This window comes from Platichthys flesus, chromosome 24, assembly GCF_949316205.1.
Source record: "Platichthys flesus chromosome 24, fPlaFle2.1, whole genome shotgun sequence".
NCBI classification, from domain to species: domain Eukaryota; kingdom Metazoa; phylum Chordata; class Actinopteri; order Pleuronectiformes; family Pleuronectidae; genus Platichthys; species Platichthys flesus.
This window is the reverse complement of record NC_084968.1, coordinates 7,267,690-7,285,861: the sequence shown is the minus strand read 5'-3', so window position 1 is coordinate 7,285,861 and position 18,172 is coordinate 7,267,690. Positions and strand designations below refer to the sequence as shown.

General features: G+C 42.8%; 1 protein-coding gene across 2 annotated transcripts in view; it reads right to left on the bottom strand.

Moving 5' to 3' along the window:
- Positions 1 to 16,301, bottom strand: part of dennd4c (DENN/MADD domain containing 4C) — a 30,843-nt gene extending 14,542 nt beyond the window's left edge. For both annotated transcript variants that reach the window (XM_062384258.1, XM_062384259.1), the window contains exons 1-4: positions 16,012 to 16,301; positions 4,183 to 4,493; positions 838 to 1,090; positions 678 to 747 (exon numbers count right to left, since the gene is read on the bottom strand). In XM_062384258.1, the coding sequence (XP_062240242.1) occupies positions 678 to 747; positions 838 to 1,090; positions 4,183 to 4,481 (622 nt within the window). In that variant the 5' untranslated portion in view covers positions 4,482 to 4,493; positions 16,012 to 16,301. The remainder of the gene's footprint in view (positions 1 to 677; positions 748 to 837; positions 1,091 to 4,182; positions 4,494 to 16,011) is intronic.
- Positions 16,302 to 18,172: the final 1,871 nt, after the last annotated feature.

Here is an 18,172-nt window from a genome sequence, read left to right as displayed (position 1 = left end):
GTCCATACACGTTGTAAGTCTAGTGTTTTTTCAGTCATGTCACATTCTATTAATCATTTATTAGATTATCTAATGTGAAAAAACAGTGCTCTTAGTGGTGACTCTTGCAGGGAACATAATCAGAGGAGGAAAGCAGACTACGTATGATTCATCTGAAAGGCATTGGAGGTGAAAGCTGATGAATGACATTTAAAAAATGACACTGAGTAAAGCAGGTTATAAAACAGAAAAGTGTTGAAAGAATGAACTAGTGATGTTTTCACAAGTATTTAATCATCTAAATAGTACAAATTATTGTTTTCGCTACCGTATAATGAGCCCTTTATATTTAAATACTTTTGTATTTAAATCAGGAGCGGGTCCTCTCTAACCAGCACCTAAACCTACACTAAACACATTTTGAGTTTTTAATGCCAACTCAAGGCTACCAAAGGTTCTCTCTCGTGTTTGAAAGGGGAGGGTGAGGGTTATTTAGTTGCCACATGCAACTTCACCACTAGATCTCTCTAAATTCTACACACTGAAACTTTAATAGGGAGACAAATAACAAAAGAGCAAGTATCTCTCCGTAGGTACAGAAAATGGCCGACAGCTGAAGATGTGATGATATTATAAAAAGATATAAAAATATGAATTTATCATTGCAGAACATTAGAGACCATCAGATCTTTACTCACCGGCTTTGTAACTGATGGAATTGGACGCAGATACTGATTTCTTGTAACAAAGGAACACATTGGAGCCCCACTAAAAAGGACAAAACACAGTCGTATAAATCTTAAAAATTAGAAATGATGATGCAGAAGTGTTCGCTGAGAAAATAAAAATGAGTCTTACCATGCCACAGTTGAGGTTCTTGTCCACTTTGCAAAAGGTATGTGGCGGTGTCTCCCCTTTGCTGGTGACAATGACGCAAATGTCCGTCACTGCCAGGGAATTCTGAGGCTGGACGGGCGGCGCTCGTCGGAGGGTAATGAAGATGCGCTGCGAGGTGGCCGAGCTGTTGTTGACATTGGCGCAGCGGCCATATGGTGTGGCCTGGATGACCTCGCAGCCCTGGATCAGACGCTCCTTGCCCTCATAAAGAACCCTGACGAACACAACAGGCTGTGAGCAAATGTGTAAGCTTGACAAATCACACGGCAGCATGCATTTTGTGCCTCGATCAAGAATGAAGAGGAGATAATGTGGAAAAGGACAGGGGACAGTTGTTCCATTAAGCCTGCCCTCCACACTACTTAACAGTTTTCGATTGCTTGAAACGGAGAAGTTTGGAATTGCTGCAGAAACCGTTGTCGTTTACAAACTTTGGGGCAGTGCTTGCTTCCTGATTGGTTCTTATCAGTCATGACTCGACAACAACTGGGTGAGGGCAAAATGTTGTAAACACTTCATTTCAGTTCCACCTCGTCATCGGTCTTAGAAAAGTAATCCCTACTCTTACTTTTAACCATTGTTGTTTCTTGTTTATAGTGTCAACTGTAATTATGCAAACAACTGCAGACTAGACAATCTGCTTGCTGTTAACAGTGGCACACACATGCCCAGTGTACGTGAAGTGTTATGTGATATGTATGTTCAAGCGTGTGAGCACGAACAGGGATTTTTACTGATACAGAGCTGAAACCCCTGTTTGAACAGAGATCGTTTTAGGTTGAAAAGGCAGTTTTCAAACTAAAGCCACGTGGTATGGATGTAGCCTCAGACATAACCCATGAGAAAGTCTATACAGCTGTGCCAAGGTGTTCAAAGTGGTGCGGAATTAAGATGGCAGAGCAGTGCAAAGAGCTGGATTCATTCCCACACAAATTACAAAGCCCTCTAGAGAGTTAAGTGGCTCAGAGAGAGAGAGAGAGAGAGAGGGAGGGCTGTCCTTCCTTCCTTCATGATGTGCTGCCAAAAGACAAATAACTTGCATTCTAATGATGCAACTTCTTCACGGCACTACCATTCAAGTTTGAATGTAAACAGTATAACACAAGTTTGATGCCGACACCAAGACATAAAGTTATATATAATAATACAATACTGCGTTATGACAATTTTATCCATAAACAGATTTTGAAAAAAGGAACAAATAAGCAAAATGCACAGCTATGAATCAACTGTGAAAATAATATCTGGTTGTCCTGTTTTACAGGGACAAGTAAACAGGACAACCGAGTGTTCAGCATCGCCCGCTTTTTTGAAATCCAACTTAGAACATATTTAGGCATTAATATCGATTGGATTAATGCCTAAAAAATGTTCACTCCTGCTATGGAACTTCACACAACTAAAAGAAAGAAAGGAAATAATTGTGCCACTAAGGTGGACATCTTCTCACAACCGCTAGTATTCTATGAAAAAAAACCCACCTCCTCTATTTCCATCTGCCCAATGCCACATGGGAGGCCAAACCTCTGTTTGCGCCCCTATTTAAACAAAACCAAACCCATTCTTCATCTTGTACTGGGTCCAGGGCAACCAGTGCAGATACAATAGTCCTGCAACACTCCATTTGCTCTAAAAGGGGCACTGGACAAACCTAAAGAGGCCAGGAGGACAGTTGGCAGCAAATTCTCATTTAGGCAACAAAAACAGAGTCCTAATGGGCACAGTGAGTCGTGACGCTGCGCAGCCCTGGGGCTGGGAATGCAAGTTTCACTGTGTTAGAATGCCTGAGCAGTCGAGGCGACCAGAGAGGAAAAACACATGATACAGGTTCAGATCAGGCTTGAAGCTATTATATTCACTCCGGTGCACAGGTGATACAGCATCGACCCACATCCTCAGACTGGCTTCCTTATATACAGATGGCTGTCAATTAATTCAGCACCATCTCCAAGAACCCCCACATATTTGCATATACAATTAATAAACATTTATCCAACAAAACACCGCGAAACAAATACTATTAAATGTTATAATAAAACCTACTAGTTTGAATGAACTTCCCCCTTCCTTGTAAGTTTAACCCTCCTGGAACTGAAGTGAGCAAGTGACAAATGCACGCATTTATGAATGTTTTTTTTTAAAACCACATAACAATCGTTACAGGACTAATATGACATGATTAATAAATCGACCACACATGCATGAATTCCACATTGGGAGTCTCTTAATATCTGTCTGCAGCAATAAAGAAGCTGGTGAAATTAATTTTTCTGTCTTATTAAGCTGCATGGCTGACTGATTTGTTGTTTCAGCGACTGAAAACACAACACCTATTAGCTTCGGAAAGACCCTGAACTCTTGAATGTAGTATTTTCTCCAGCCCACACTTGAGGATTACACAATCTGTTCAAGGAAAACATCACTTGACATATGATCTTCTGTTTGTGCTCTATGCACCAACAGCTGCAGTGTTTTGTGTAGTTCTGCAGTTTAAAGCTGCATTTAGAAGAAGAATCTCACATGAAAACAACCAAATTCAATGCAGAACACAGCAGGAGGCAGTCAGAAGTGTTGACGTTTATAAGACCCGCGGGCATTTTAAACCCTTCTTAGAGTGTGTGTGTGGTTGTGTGTGTGTGTGTGTGGGTGTATGTGTGCGTGTGTGTGTGTTTTGTTGGGGGGTTATTTCAGAGTGAGCACAGTTATGAACTGGAAACTCCAGTTTGTTAGTGGGAGACACAAAAAGGCTTCTGACAAAGACTGAGGTGTGTGTGTGTGTGTGAGGAACTTAAAAGCCACAGGCTGTTGCATCATAGTTCTGAATAGACATTATTGAGTGATATAGTGCTGCTGTATTTACTGCAAACAAGTTATAAACCCCCAATGATGAAATGCCATGGTAGCTTAAGGTAAATCTACTGGATTAGAGAAATCAAAATGGAGTTCCTTATTATAAGACAATAAAGGGAAGCAGTAAAGTTCATATGAATGGACAGGAGCCAGGAGGTGTGGCAGAGAGGGACAACTCCATGATGAAACAAGGCAGAGTGAATGAAGCCGTTAACACACCTACTTCCTTCCACCTCTGAAAGAATGTTTTGTTGTGAGCCATCAAAGCTGATAGGACTGTGACAAACTGAAAGTTCCTTCTAGTTCCATTCAGAATCCGGCTAACAATAAGGGCCTTGATCAGGGTGAAATCGTGTGAAAGTGCTAGCAGGTGGTGGGTCCACGTTTTCAGTGACTGATAATGACTCATTTTGCTGCTGTAACATTCCTGATTACTTAACAAAACTGCTGACTCACCCAATGTCGATAAGGGGAGGCTTCCCCCGACCCCTCCTGTAGCAAAGGAACAGCTCGGGGCTCTTAAGGCTGCCATGGTTCAGGTTGGCCGGCTGGCCGCTGTAGGTGCTATCGATGCACGTGTAGCCCTCAGGCACGGTCTCTCCTGCCGACCTGTTGATGACGGCCAGGTCTGTGATGGGAGCTTTGGGCCCGCTGGACTTCGCCTCCGACAGGTCCTGCTCCAAGGGCTTGGACTTGTCTGTCAGCCCGGCCACCACAAAGTAGTCGGTCACACGGTGACCCTTGTCCTCGAGCATGGCTGGGTGTACCTGGAAGTGACAGAAGAGAGATGGGATTCATTTAGAACCATATTTATACAGCCAAGTGTAAATTTGTTCAGTTAGACAAAAAAACCTCTCGCACCTTGTTTGTAGAAGACATTAATAAACTCAATGCTCTGGCTAAATAATCTCACACAGCACAGTGTATTACTTAACACTCCCTACAGGCTATACACAGCATGTTAGTGAAAGCAACGGTCTTACATCTCACTTTGGGATAGTGGGATGGGCTCCACATGCGAGTCTACACAGAATGCTAAATAATACTGTGGCCAAGGAAATAAAAGGATCCTTTAAGGCTGCTGCACAACAACTTAGCAAACAAACTGCGGAAAAACCCAAAGGGGTAGGGAAGGGACTGGTTCTGTTGACGTTCACAAACACTCTTGTCATTGTATATTAGTGCACTGCTCCAAACATGTTGGGAGAATTTAAAGCTCTGGTGCCTGCAGAGAGCCAAGGGAGAAGCGCTGAGGCCTGAGGAATGCTCGGAAATGTCACCAAGAGCATAAATCAGAGCAGATCACCAAAGTCTTTAAACACTTGAAATAGGGCCACGAAGTCAGCTTGACTAATGAAAAGTATTAATATAAGATGAGCTACAGTCATTTCCTTTATGAAATGGGGCGAGGCAAAATGTTTTGGAGGTTGATGTCCTATTTTAATCTCCAGAAATGTTCTATTTCTAGTGCAGAATCTTTTAGTGTGCAATAAAAGAGACACATTCAATCTCATCATTTATATTCTATATATTAAGGTGCAAAGAAATACTGTTTCTGTTGCCAAAGAAAAGCACTTGTCTTATCAAGCCTGGCCCAAAATACCACTGGCTGTTCAAGAAGAGAGAGAAACTTCAACTCAAAAGCAGATACGTCTCCATTTCAGAGCTGTTCAGACCAGTCTATGGTTCAGACTTACACAGGAAGTTCAGTTTTTCCAGTGAGTCAGTAAGCTGTGGCAGGAGGAGGAAAAAGAAAAAAGAAGAAGGCTCTTTATAGGGCCACAGCAAGAACAGACAGCCCTGGATTTCATGACGCACACCAATATTAACCATTGTAGTTCTTTCATGTATATCCTTTACTCAACCAAGGTGGTATACGCTTTCCTCTACTGGATGGATTACCACAAAACTTGGTGGGAGGATGCAATATGTAAAAAAAACATAAAATTTTACCGGGATACAAGAAATTAAGAGATGGTGTGTTTTTAAACTTTTTCGTTGATTTCTCAGAGAAAACCACATAAACATCCATATCTAGTGAATTTAAAAGTCGGTTCATAAGGGGACTGTTGGGTTTTTGCAGAGGTACACACGCTTCTAGTTTTAACCATGCAAACACAAATTATACGTTTAAGGTATGAGAAAACATGAAGGGCAAATCTGGAAGAATGAGTGAGGATTGAAGTAAATCTGTTTGCATTAGAAAATTGCATTATTAAAATGCATGATGGTGAGTATGGGCTGCAGTACAGGGGAGTGCATCAATTGGCTTGAGCTGTGCAAGGAGTGACCTTGTTCAGCCAGGAGACAGCTGACACACTTGTCTAGACTTTTAGCGGTTGATTTCTTTCTGGTAATTTGTCTTTCTTTCTGGGACAAATTACCAAACTATCGTCATAATTTAGACCAGGATATTGCACCTTATATGAGTGATACACGCAGTCCCCTTTTTGTCCTGAGCTGCCAAAATGGATTTGTTTCAAGTGTACGGCCGAACTTAAAGTCGAGTTAGCTCTGAAGAACTGTAGCTGGACATTTGCCCAGAATGTGGCCCGGTTTTTCATTGCCCTTTTTAAAAGTATGTCGGTAAAACACTAAGATCAAAGAGCACGCTGTGTAACTCTGAGGGAAAGCCTCAGGGAAGCAAAAAACAATACAGTCTGAATGACCTTATTTTTTCACAAAAAGAAGTGCATGGCTGAAGATGGGATGGACGAACTTTACGCAGTGAAGATGTGGAGACCAGCTCAGTTTGGGGTCAGTCATTGCACAGGTAACATAAATATTATGCTCAAAGTGGGTGTAGATATTGACTTTTTTTTAAAGGCCATCCCTATTATTTTGCTATATTTCACAATTTGTTTAGGGACATTTACTCGTTCTGAGGAATGTCAATGAAATTAAAGGTTTTATTTGTTCTCATAAATAAAATTCTCAAAATGATTCCAGATGTGGTTTTGACAATACAATGTAGCCTCATCTAAAAGCCACACTGCTTAAGACTGGATCCAGCTCTTGTTTTTGTGATCATGCACAACAGCAATGCAGACACAAAGAGCCGTGTTGAGACTTATTGCTCTGAAGAGATTTATCAGACCGTGTCCATGGTTACATCTGAAACCCTATTCAAAAGCAAATTGCTGGATTTTTCTTTTCACTCTTCATTCACTTTATAATAAACTTCACTGGTAAATGAGTTCTCACAAAAGAATGGCCAGTAAATGTACTCTGGCCTATTAGCCAGGGACTGGATGGTCTTCCTGTGTGTGGGGGGATGAATTAATGTCACTTTATAGCTAGAAAAAATCTCACAAAACTGAGCAAACAAGTTTATTACACAATTTCACAAGAGTATGACTGAGGTAGACCCTTTGAAAATCAAGAAAATATAAATCGCAATTCTGTATCTGGGTCTTAATGTCATTTGAACAGCGGTTGTTTAGTTAATATAAACTGTATCTGGAATTCCACTTCAATCCCAGTTCACATCAGTGCGTAAGTATGACGTCTGGAGGGAGGACCAGCTTCTATTATGACTGTTCCACTAAGGACCTGGAATCTGCCCTCTCTTTTACACTAAACTGCTGACCTCTATTGTGTCCATGTCCAGTTGTGCACATATGATGGGGCTGTAGGTCAGGTAGTGGCACACAATCGGACAGTTGCCTGCATTCCACCTGTTTCCAACACTTCCTTTGGTATTTTATTTTCAGAGAAGAATACTGTGGATTTTATTCCCTGATTTAAATGTTAATGTAACACACTTGAGCTGAATCGGTGGCATATAAGCTAAGAAGTGGGTTTATAGTATATTGAACAACATTAATAACACTGAAATAACTGATTTGTTTAATCTTCGTCTAAGTTGCGGAAAAATAAAATAGCATTTACATACTGGCTACTTGATGATTAAGTCCAATATTTACTCTTCTTTTAGCTCAGTTTTTGGTCTCCACCAAATCCTGAGGGAAATATCTGATTCTTTAGTTGCTAACTTTTTCTTGTCTCGTACTCTTCCTCGGAGTCAGTACGTTGCGTACAATGGGTTTTTAAGAAAATTTTCCAGCCTCCTCTTTCCATAAGTGCCACTGTGAGAACAGCGAGGCTGAACCAACAGTGTTAGCTGTACGAATGGAAAATCAAAATAACAGAGCTGCTATAAAGCTGATAACAAAAATGGATGACAGGAAACGTATTAATTTGATCAAATGTATACATAAAAACATTTATTATAGTCGCTTTAAAAGCCATGAGGGAATCAGGCTTTTGTATTAGCAGGTCATGTAAGTGCAGTGCCTCCCAGAAATAAATATATTCATATTGAGGAAAATAAAGGACCTTTCCTTCAGGCGCTTGTAAGGAGAGCAAAGGATTGTATTATACCTTTATTCAGTAGGGCATGTTGGTTAAGAAGCTGACTAGTTTTGTCCTCAACAGTTCACTTTTGTCAAGCCAAAACGGACTTACGAAGAGCTGGAACTTAATACATCTCCTCTCTCTACGCTGCAAAGGGCCTTAACACATCCTTCTTTTCTTCTCCTTAATCAGTTTTTCATCTTTAAAAGCTACTCAAGGTTTTCTGGATCAGTAACACCATCATCCCTATGGGCCTCTTCCTCTGTCTTTGTAATTTGTGGTATTTTCTTAATCTGCAATCAAATAAATATGTTCTGCTGCATACCGTTCACATTTGAATCTCTGTCGTGAAAGCCGTGGCAACTGCTTTTCATCTGCTCTAAAATGGTAATGCTGGTATGAAAAACATCAAGTCTGTGAGTCACACGGTTTCCTGACAGGAGGGGCGCAGATCACCACAAACCTAACAGCAAGGAACAAAGCAATGTTCGTAGAAAGAAAAGCAAAGCAAACACTACCCTGAGTAATCAGCAGATCTGTTAGGATCTGACTGGACTTTGAATACTGCCCCATAAATGTTGGCCAAGCCAATGAGACTCACTTAAAACACTCCATCTTAAAACTATAAGCGACACATACTGCAGCACCGTTCATACAAAACCACTGACACCTGCTTCCATGTAAAAACCCAACCACAAACTGCATCAGATGTGTGTAAGTGAACTCATTCAACTCTAGTATTACAGTACATAGCAGGCTGTTCTGAAAATCATTTTGTGTTCTAAGAAAACTGGAGCTACATGAGCTACACAACACATTATTTGTTGCCTTTAGAAGTAGGATTAGTCAGTGATACGCATCTGTCACGCAATATCGCTTTTTTTGCAGACAGGGACAACGAAACAGGGTCAACACATTGTAGGTATATGCCATATTCTGGACTGTAACTGAGTCAAATTAACATCACTGACACTGAAATGAGTCATCCCGTTTCCCTACGAGACTTTACACCACCCAGTGCCATTACGTCTGTGGCGGGTATGCTCTCAATGCTGGAGCCCCCGTGGGGCAGCCCCCTCTAACTCCACCGCACACCTCACAACCACACAAATATCTATCTGTGACAGCCCATGATAGGCTAACATTGATGCTGCCAAGGCAACCCAGCCCAAACATTGCCAGGCAGCGCGACCCTGAGCCACGACTTGTGTTATTCTAGCTGAGGTAATTGATCTCTTTCCAAGGGTACATTTAGTATTGCTGACATGTTCTCTGTAGGCTGAGTCAAAGGACGTCAAAATGAAGCTAATTTTTAAATGGACAGATAATAAAAGGCTGAAATGGCCACTATCACATTATGTGTGGCAAGCAAACAAAACATAGTGGTGGCCATAAACTGAGAAGGGGCTGACAGGGTATTATACTAAAAGCTTTTAAGACTTGTAAATACAAGCAAACTTTACAGTATCTCTTGCCTTTTTAAAGCAGGGCGGAGAATAATCACATCAAGGAAAACGTTGTACCCTTAAGGCAAAGAACAGTGACGCTTCTTGGGTCATGCAGAAAAAACAACAGTCAAACTGGCAGACAAACTAGTCCCTTCAATTTTCAGTGCGTGAAGCCTTGTGTTGTAATCCGAGCCCCAGCTTCTAAAGGTTGTGCTCTGCCCCTCCCTTCCCATGTGAGAACCTGTTCCTCTGTTACTCCTGAGCCCCGGCGATCGAGTGTCAGGCCTCTTTGTCTGAGCTGCACACTCAGGGAGTAGGGTCACTGCGAGGCATGACAGAAAAACGCTACTCAGCCACAGTGGACACAGTCTAAATTCAAAAAGCTAAGGCCTTGATTGGAAGTGAGTCTCCAGTGTACAGACAGCACAGACTGTAATGAGTGATTATTTGTTACTACAATGAGATCCAATGTTAAATTGTTTTTCATGCTGCTTATACTGTGATATTTACTAAGTTAGTATCAATCAATTGTGACAGGTCCAGCTTCGTAGTTATATTGTGGCTCATTAAAATAATGATGTTAAGTCAAAATATTTCCCATTAATCTTGAACCATGCAAAGTCTGACCAACCCCCCTACATTCATTCATTCATTTGAATCATGATCTCACTGCCTAATCTAGAGCTTACTCATCTCCAACACACAAACATCTGATGCCTTTTGAAAAAATACAAATTCTGTTAATTGAGTGATAAGTTTTCTAAACGGAAACAGACGTTTGGAAATCCGATGAATTAGGACTGACAACAGAACTCGTCATCTTTAACAAAGGAATTTTCAGCTCAGCAGACGTACAAATACTTGTTTGTGATATTATCTAAACTTTGAGGTAATGAGTCACAATAGCCTATTCATTTATTTTTAAATCAGTATCTATACAGAGTAATATATACTTTAGAGAAGCAAATGTAACATGACAACACTTATAATATGCAAGTTTAAATGCGTGAGATATTAAATACAGGTCACAACCGGTGATCAAAATTAAATGCGTGATCACTTTTCCTCCTGAAATCCTGCCTGAGCCTGACTGGACCAATCGTCAAGGCCTCTGGTTTTCCTGCACTGGAAAGAATTGTTCCTCGTCACTGGTCTCAACTTGCTTGCAAACGTGCCAACGGTTGGCCGTGCACAACAACCGCCCCTGAGGGTAGAAGAAAACTCTTCAGCTTCGATAAGTAAAAGTGGGGTGGTCCTACTCTTTACTTTCTTCTGTACCAAATCTACTGTTTGTTTATTTTTAGCACTTGTCTGGTGTTAATAGCATTTCACTTGCAAGTTGCTGAATATGCACCGTGCCAGTTTCAATTTAGGCAAAGCTAAGAAAAGCTGCAGAGACAAACAAAAAGAGATTTCTCTATTTAGGTATAGTGACTGTAAACCCCTTACTCCATCCCCAATGGTCTGCCCCACAATGATCTCATCCCTTTCACACAAAAGAGCCTGGAGGCTCATTCCCCAGGGGAAAAAGAGCCGTCCTGCGGGTGTGCGCATGCACAAGTGTGTGTGTGTGTTTGTGTGTGTAATGCTGGGTGACAGACAGTGCTGTGTTTGTCTCACTTATTTCTGCAGGAGCCTTGTCAGGCAGACCCACTTGCAGCTTGTCTGACACAGCAGCTGAGCATGACACATGTCTCTGCAGGGTACTGTACCATCAGACATGAACTTCGGTTTGCCCCAGTTTACCTTTCACATAAGGAACTGCGAGGAACGCAGCAGGAGATTTTCCAGGTCAGAAACGTTCACAACAACAGGAAAATGTATTTAAGATGCACTACGACATCTTCTAAAAGGAAACAGTGACTTCCATTTGACAGTGAGATTACCCATTGAGCTTCAGTGGAAGGCTCTAAAACACACTGCGTGTCAGCCTCCACAGCTCCAGCCTCGGCCTTAAGTGCCACTCTGTAACTCTGGAGGATCTGAAGAGCACAAGTGGCGCAACCTGTCAACGCAACGTGTTGTCCGTGGTGAAAGCCAGACTTGAGAACAAGGTGCCAATGAGGTGGCAAAACCTCGACGGCCACAGAGGGAAAAGGGAACAACGCTCATGTTTGTTTCCTCCCAGAGGTGGAGCGTGGCTTTCTGAGGAGGGATAAACCCACAATAAAGCCACTGCCGTTTTTTGTCTGATTGAACTCATATGTCGCAAGCTGCAGTGTGTGTGCACAGAGTTGGCTGTGACTGTGGTGTGTAAATACCTCACTCTGCTAATTAATCCTAACAGCTTGTCGCGAGGGAGACTCCCAGCCTTACTTGTCAGAGTGATCCCTCAGCCTCAAGTTTACAACGCAGAAAAGAAGAAAAAAATGGACTTTGACGTTTACTCTGAAGAAAAAAAATCCTCAAGAGCAGGAAACGTACTGTTCAATATTTGCTCTAGAGTGAGAGGTGGAGCGTTCACGGTCTATCCGCCCGTTTGGCTCCAGATAAGCCTGTGCAGTACCGTGGCATTATCACATCCATGTGCTAACAGCGTCTCCCTATCTCTGCAGCACCTCAACAAAGCAAAAAGACCAACGGTGAAACTCTTTTCCTCAGTCCTGTTTGTTTAACCCTGGCAGCTGTTTCTTTTATATATACAGACACAAAATCCAATTTCACCGAGGGACAGGCGACGGCTGTCAACACGGCTCTCAGAGCGGGTATCTGACTGCCAAATCACACCGATAACAGACGTGACGGATAATCAACAGACGTTTTTTTTTTTCTATGGGTTATCTAATTTATTTCCCCCCCTTTGGCCATAGACTGTTGCTTTTGTATGACGTTTCTTAAGCTCTAATTGAGCAAAACATTTCTGCCATCTGATTAAAATAAAATAAAAACATAAGCAAAGGAGTATGCTTAAGCTGCAAAACACTATTTTAAATCAATGACATAAATTTCTGATTAAATTATTATTCTAACTAGTATTACTTAATTTATCATACGGGAAACAACAACAAATGTCCATTAACTTAAGTTTCCATTTTTAACAAATTCTTTACGCGAGTCAAACTGTCTGTTGTGGTTTTGTGTCTGTAAATCTTTGTCAGTCCCCTGGCACTCCTAACTGCACTGGATCCCTGTTTAGAGTTTTTTCAAGTTAACATCAGAGCAAACGGCGGCGGCGACCGGTGCCTCAAAGCAAGATCAGGGGAGAAAGGGCACCAATCCAAATAAGTGAAGCTGAAGGTTACAACTTTTTTCCACTAGGCTTACTTTTTCCGTTTCTGGTTGATCTTCTCTATTTTTCCTCCTGGCTGATTTGCTGTTGATGTGAGCACATTTATTTGCTGAGGTGTGTCAAAAACAACTGCTGCCTGCAGAGAGCCGACGGCAGCAGGTAGGTTGTGTCTCCCACAACATGAGACTTCACTGATGGAGGGGTTTTCACATCAAACGAACCATTGTGCAGTACATGCCTCTCAACCACACACACACACACAGACATTTCAACCACCAAGGGCAGTTTGGGATTTAGAATAGGACCGACCGATTTATCTTTTGGTCGAAGATATTCATCTATACAGTCCATCAGCCCTTCACAGACACATTTGTATTAGCGTTTATATTTCTTAAACCTTTATTTACAGAATAAACCATGTTTATATGTAATAATAATGTTTATTTAGTGAATTCAAGCTCTATATATCAGGCTGTATTTGTGTTTTCTATTTGCATCTTCTACTCGTAAAACACCTCTTTCACATCTTATTAATTTCTATCAGCTTTTTAGTCTGACGACACGCCATTGACATGCCCAATGTCAATGAAGCAGGTTTAGTCATAAGGGTTTGATAACGACATCTTATATATATATATATCGTTTGACATGGTATGTTAAAAACATCCTGGGGAGATGGACAATGATTAGCGGCTCAGAGCAGAGAGGCCAGGCTCAGCGGCAACGTCACAAGACTGCCTCCCTCCTGGAGCGTGACAGCCCGGCAGACACAGAGCATTCTTTCCACTCCAAGGAGAAGGCAGTGAGGGCAAAGTCATTGGCCCTGCTAACAAGCTGAGCTTAAACCAGCTGAGACGCAGGTTCACTGAAAGACGAGGACTAAAAACACTACTGGCACAGAACACCTAAGCTCAAAGGTCAGAGGAAGAAAATGGGTAACCGGAGAGATTTTTTGGCTGCATTACAAGCTCATTGTTGCTCTTTGGCTAGAGATGTCTGCCTGGAGTTAACATGTGTTAAGACGAGCAAACCGACTGATAAGCAATACGCACTGAGGTGTTTCAGGTAAGCGTTGACTCAGCAGGCCCAGGAGCTTGTAACGTCAGTCGTCTCTGCATCAAATCGGGAGTTACTTCTGGCTAATACAGCAGAAACGCCAGGTTACAAAAAAACATACATAAACTGCTTTCAAACATTAACTGAACTCTGAATAATCTCCTGCCAGTGTCCGGGGGGGGGGGGGGGGGGGGGGGGGGGGCTGTCTGCAAATGAGACAGTCCATCTTGTTTACACCCAGGACATGTGTCATTCATGCATTTTGGTAACTGCTGTATGTCGATGATGCAAAATGCTGTGAAAATTTCAACAGAGCTTTATAATACGTTTAAGACGTACTGCTACAAAGGTCAGAATACTCCACTTCTTAATTTGATTATTGCTTCTTCCAAGTATGATCTTATTCAGGTTAAAAAATGCTGTTTCCGTGGCATTGTCTTATTCCAACTATTAAATCGGGTTAACATCAGAATATTGGCGTCCTTCTAAACACAGTTAAAGTCTGAGCTGTAATGTCACCTGAGGAATAACATAACTTTAAGTTAACTCCTAGTGGACTGACCTTCCTAAAAAAATCTGCACTAATCGTTTACAGAAGACATTTCACGCAGTCACACTTGTTGCAGCTTTTCTCACACTCGTCAAAATCCTACTTGACTTTTGCCTAGGCAGCCACAAAGTCCTTTGCCGGCCTGTGGCAGCTCCCCCCTCCTGGTCAGCTGACTGAGCCCGTGGACGACCAGGAGCAGTGACAAAGTGCGAGGTCAATGTACACACAGCCACAGCGAGTGCAGACATGACCCACTTATTTAAACAGTAACAGTTAGTAGGAGGCAACAGTCATTCCACTCCCTTTTTCCAGCGCCAAGCCAAGGTCAAGAAAGAGTATTTTTTCCTCCGCTGTGTGTCAGCAGCTCAGTGCTGATGCAACTAAAACTTGCACAATTGTCCTGCTCCACCGGCCTCGCTTTTCTCACAGCCTGACATCCCTGCTGCCACTTCAGGTAGTAAAACACTTAGGTGAGTGCCACCGGATCATGGCCAGCGGAAGTTGCATCTTTGGGCTCTGCTGGGACTCGTGCCAATGCTGTCACACAGGAACGTCACACACACACACCGTGAATCATGGTGGGAAGCCGGAGCAGGGAGAACGCCGCTGCCCTTAGGGGTTATAGACTCCTGTCAGCTGGCAAACAGTCAAGTGCTGAGGCATAGATATGTGAGCAGCTTGGCATTGCATGTAGTGGCATTAGCTCTAACCCCAACACACACACAGCCACAAAAAACAACTGCATGCCCTAGGGTTGGGGGTCCCAGAAAAACAGAGACAACTGCAGCACCAAGACTCTGAAGGAGCAGAAATGAAAAATGGCCACTGCTTCTTAACGGTTCATCAAAACCTCAAGATTTATTGATAGTTTTGCGGTTAATGTTTTATTTAACATTAAAAATTATGATTCCATGTTGTTTTTCTTTGAGCACTCGATCAAATGGTCCATCAGTGCATTGGTGTTTGGCTTGCATCCGACCATGCACTGATCACTAACTCCTGTTCAACAACATTGTCAGGCGTTAACTAATGATATCTCAGCAGCTTTACAAACCAAGGACCAAGCATTTTGGACTAGTTGTAAAAATGCCTCATTCTATTTTCTTGTAGTTATTTGCTGCCATAATTGTTGTTTCCCATGCGTTTATTTATTCTGACTGGAGGGAGAATCCTCTTTGTACCCGAGCGAGGTGACCATGAAGATCTTTAAACCATTCACATCGATCAGGCTGTAATCGATCGATGTTAACACTTGTATCTGTTTATGATCACTGACCATATCGACCAGGCTGCACTCAGGGCAGGCACCTGCAGGGTTGGGGGGGGGGGGGGCTTGCAGGAGGTAGAGGAGGAAGAAGAGGAGTGGGGGTGTTTTGTTCCAACTGTTGCATCTGACCCACAACTCGATAAACATAAACACAAACATGTCCTCCCGTGTTGAGCCCGTGCAGTGATACGTGGCTATGTCTCTCTCTCTCTCTCTCTCTCTCTCTCTGTCTCTCTCTCTCTCTCTCCGCGGCTGGAGGACACACGATGAGAGGAGAAGCAGGAGGACGAGGAGGCGACATTTCAGCGCGAGACCTCAGCTTCACTGAAGTCCCACAAACACTTCACCTGAGGACCCGCGTCCTCCTCGGTTCACTCACCAGCTGTTTACTCTGCGGCCGCGGACTCTGTTGACATGGAGGCAACTTGCTGGCTTCGTCTCCCTCCGCTTGTTGTAGTCCGTGTTTCTCTTTGCGCACAACAGGTCGAAGCAGGAAGCAGCTTCCAGGAAATCGAACACACACACGCGCGCGCGCGAGCAGCCGCTCCGGAAGAGTCTTCACAAAGTTTGATGGCCGCTTCTTCCCCCCGCCTTACTTTTCATCCGCTGCTGGGGCTGGAGGCCGCCGCCATGTTGGTGTATGAGAGTTTACAGGGTTGTTGAGCTTTTTCCTCCAGAAACCGAACGGACCCGCCCAGAGGAGGAGGGAGGAGAGAAGGAGAGAGGGGAGGAGAGAAGGAGAGAAGGGGAGAGGGGAGGAGACAGGGGGCAGAAGAGAGGGGACAGAGGGAAAGGAGAGAGGAGGGAAGGAGAGAGGAGACAGAAGAAAAGGAGAGAGGAGAGAAGGAGAGAGGGGACAGAGGGAAAGGAGAGAGGAGAGAAGGAGAGAGGGGAAGAGACAGGGCACAGATGAAAAGGAGAGAGGAGAGAAGGAGAGAGGAGAGAAGACAGGGGACAGAAGAGAGGGGAGAGGAGAGAAGAAGGTGATTGTTCATATATTTTGTGTTAATATTGATACAAACATAACACTAACATTACTAAGATGTTTTGAAGTGTATATTAAATTACTTCCGGTCTTCTGTCACTGTTGCTTTGACTAACTTGATTTTTATTTTGTCCTTTTTTTTCTATTCGGTCTCTGCCTCCCCCTGCTGTCTAAATATAGCAGTTACACCAATTTAAAAAGCAACAGGTGTTTTAGTTTGTGTTGCTCTTTGTTGGACAAAGAGAAGGCGAGATGTAGAGGAAAGAGGAGAGGAGGAGAGGAATAGAGGAGGAGAGAAGGAAAGGAAAGAAGAAGAGAGGGAAAGAGGAGAAGAGAGAAGGAGAGAGAGAAGGGAAGAGGGGAGGAGACCGGGGACAGAAGAGACCTGACAGAAGGAAAGGAGAGTGGAGAGAAGGAGAGAGGAGAGATGAGAGAAGGAGAGCGGGGAGGAGACAGGGCACAGAAGAAAGGAGAGAGGAGACAAGGAGAGAGGAGAGGAGACAGGGGACAGAAGAGAGGGGACAGAAGAAAATGAGAAAGGAGAGAAGAAGGACATTTTTAACATATTTTGTGTTAACATTAAATCAAACATAACACTAACGTTGTTGTATTGATGTTGCATTGTGTATATTAAATGACTTCCAGTCTTCTGTCACTGTTGCTTCGATTAACTTTTTTATTTATTACTTATTTTTATTTTGTTTTTGGATGGGTCTTTGCCGCCCCCTGCTGTCTAAATATAGAAATTACACCAATTTAAAAAGCAACAGGTGTTTTCGTTTTTGTTGCTCTTTGTTGGACATTTGGAGCTTTTATCTGAATTAAGAAACTACGTTAATCTGTTCAATAAATGTAATTATATTATTATATAGTAATTGGATGTTGACCACAAGAGGGCGGCATTTTCACACAAACACATTTCCACAAAGGAGCGAGGAGAGAAGGAGAGATGAGAGGAGAGGGGAGAAGAACAGAGAAGAGGAGAGGAGAGGAGAGGAGAGGAGAGGAGAGGAGATAATTGAAGGAGAGAAGAGAAGGAGAGAAGGGACAATGAGAGGAGAGAAGGCGAGAGTAGAGGAAAGAGGAGAGGAGGAGAGGATGAGAGGAGGAAAGGAGAGAAGAAGAGAGGGAAAGAGGAGAAGAGAGAAGGGGAGAGGGAAGGAGACAGGGGACAGAAGGAAAGACGAGAGGAGAGAAGGAGAGAGGGAAGAAGGAGAGAGGGGAGGAGACAGGCCACGGAGGTAAAGGAGAGAGGAGAGAAGGAGAGAGGAGAGAACAAGGAGAGTCTTCTTATATTTTCTGTTTACATTGATACAAACATAACACTAACGTTACTAAGATGTTTTATTGTGTATATTAAATGACTTCCGATCGTCTGTCACTGTTGCTTTGACTAACTTGATTTTTATTTTGTTCTTGATCGGTCTCTGCCACCCCCTGCTGTCTAAATATAGCAATTACACTAATTTAAAAAGCAACAGGTGTTTTAGTTTGTGTTGCTCTTTGTTGGACATTTGGAGCTTTTATCTGAATAAAGAAACTTATTTAATCTGTT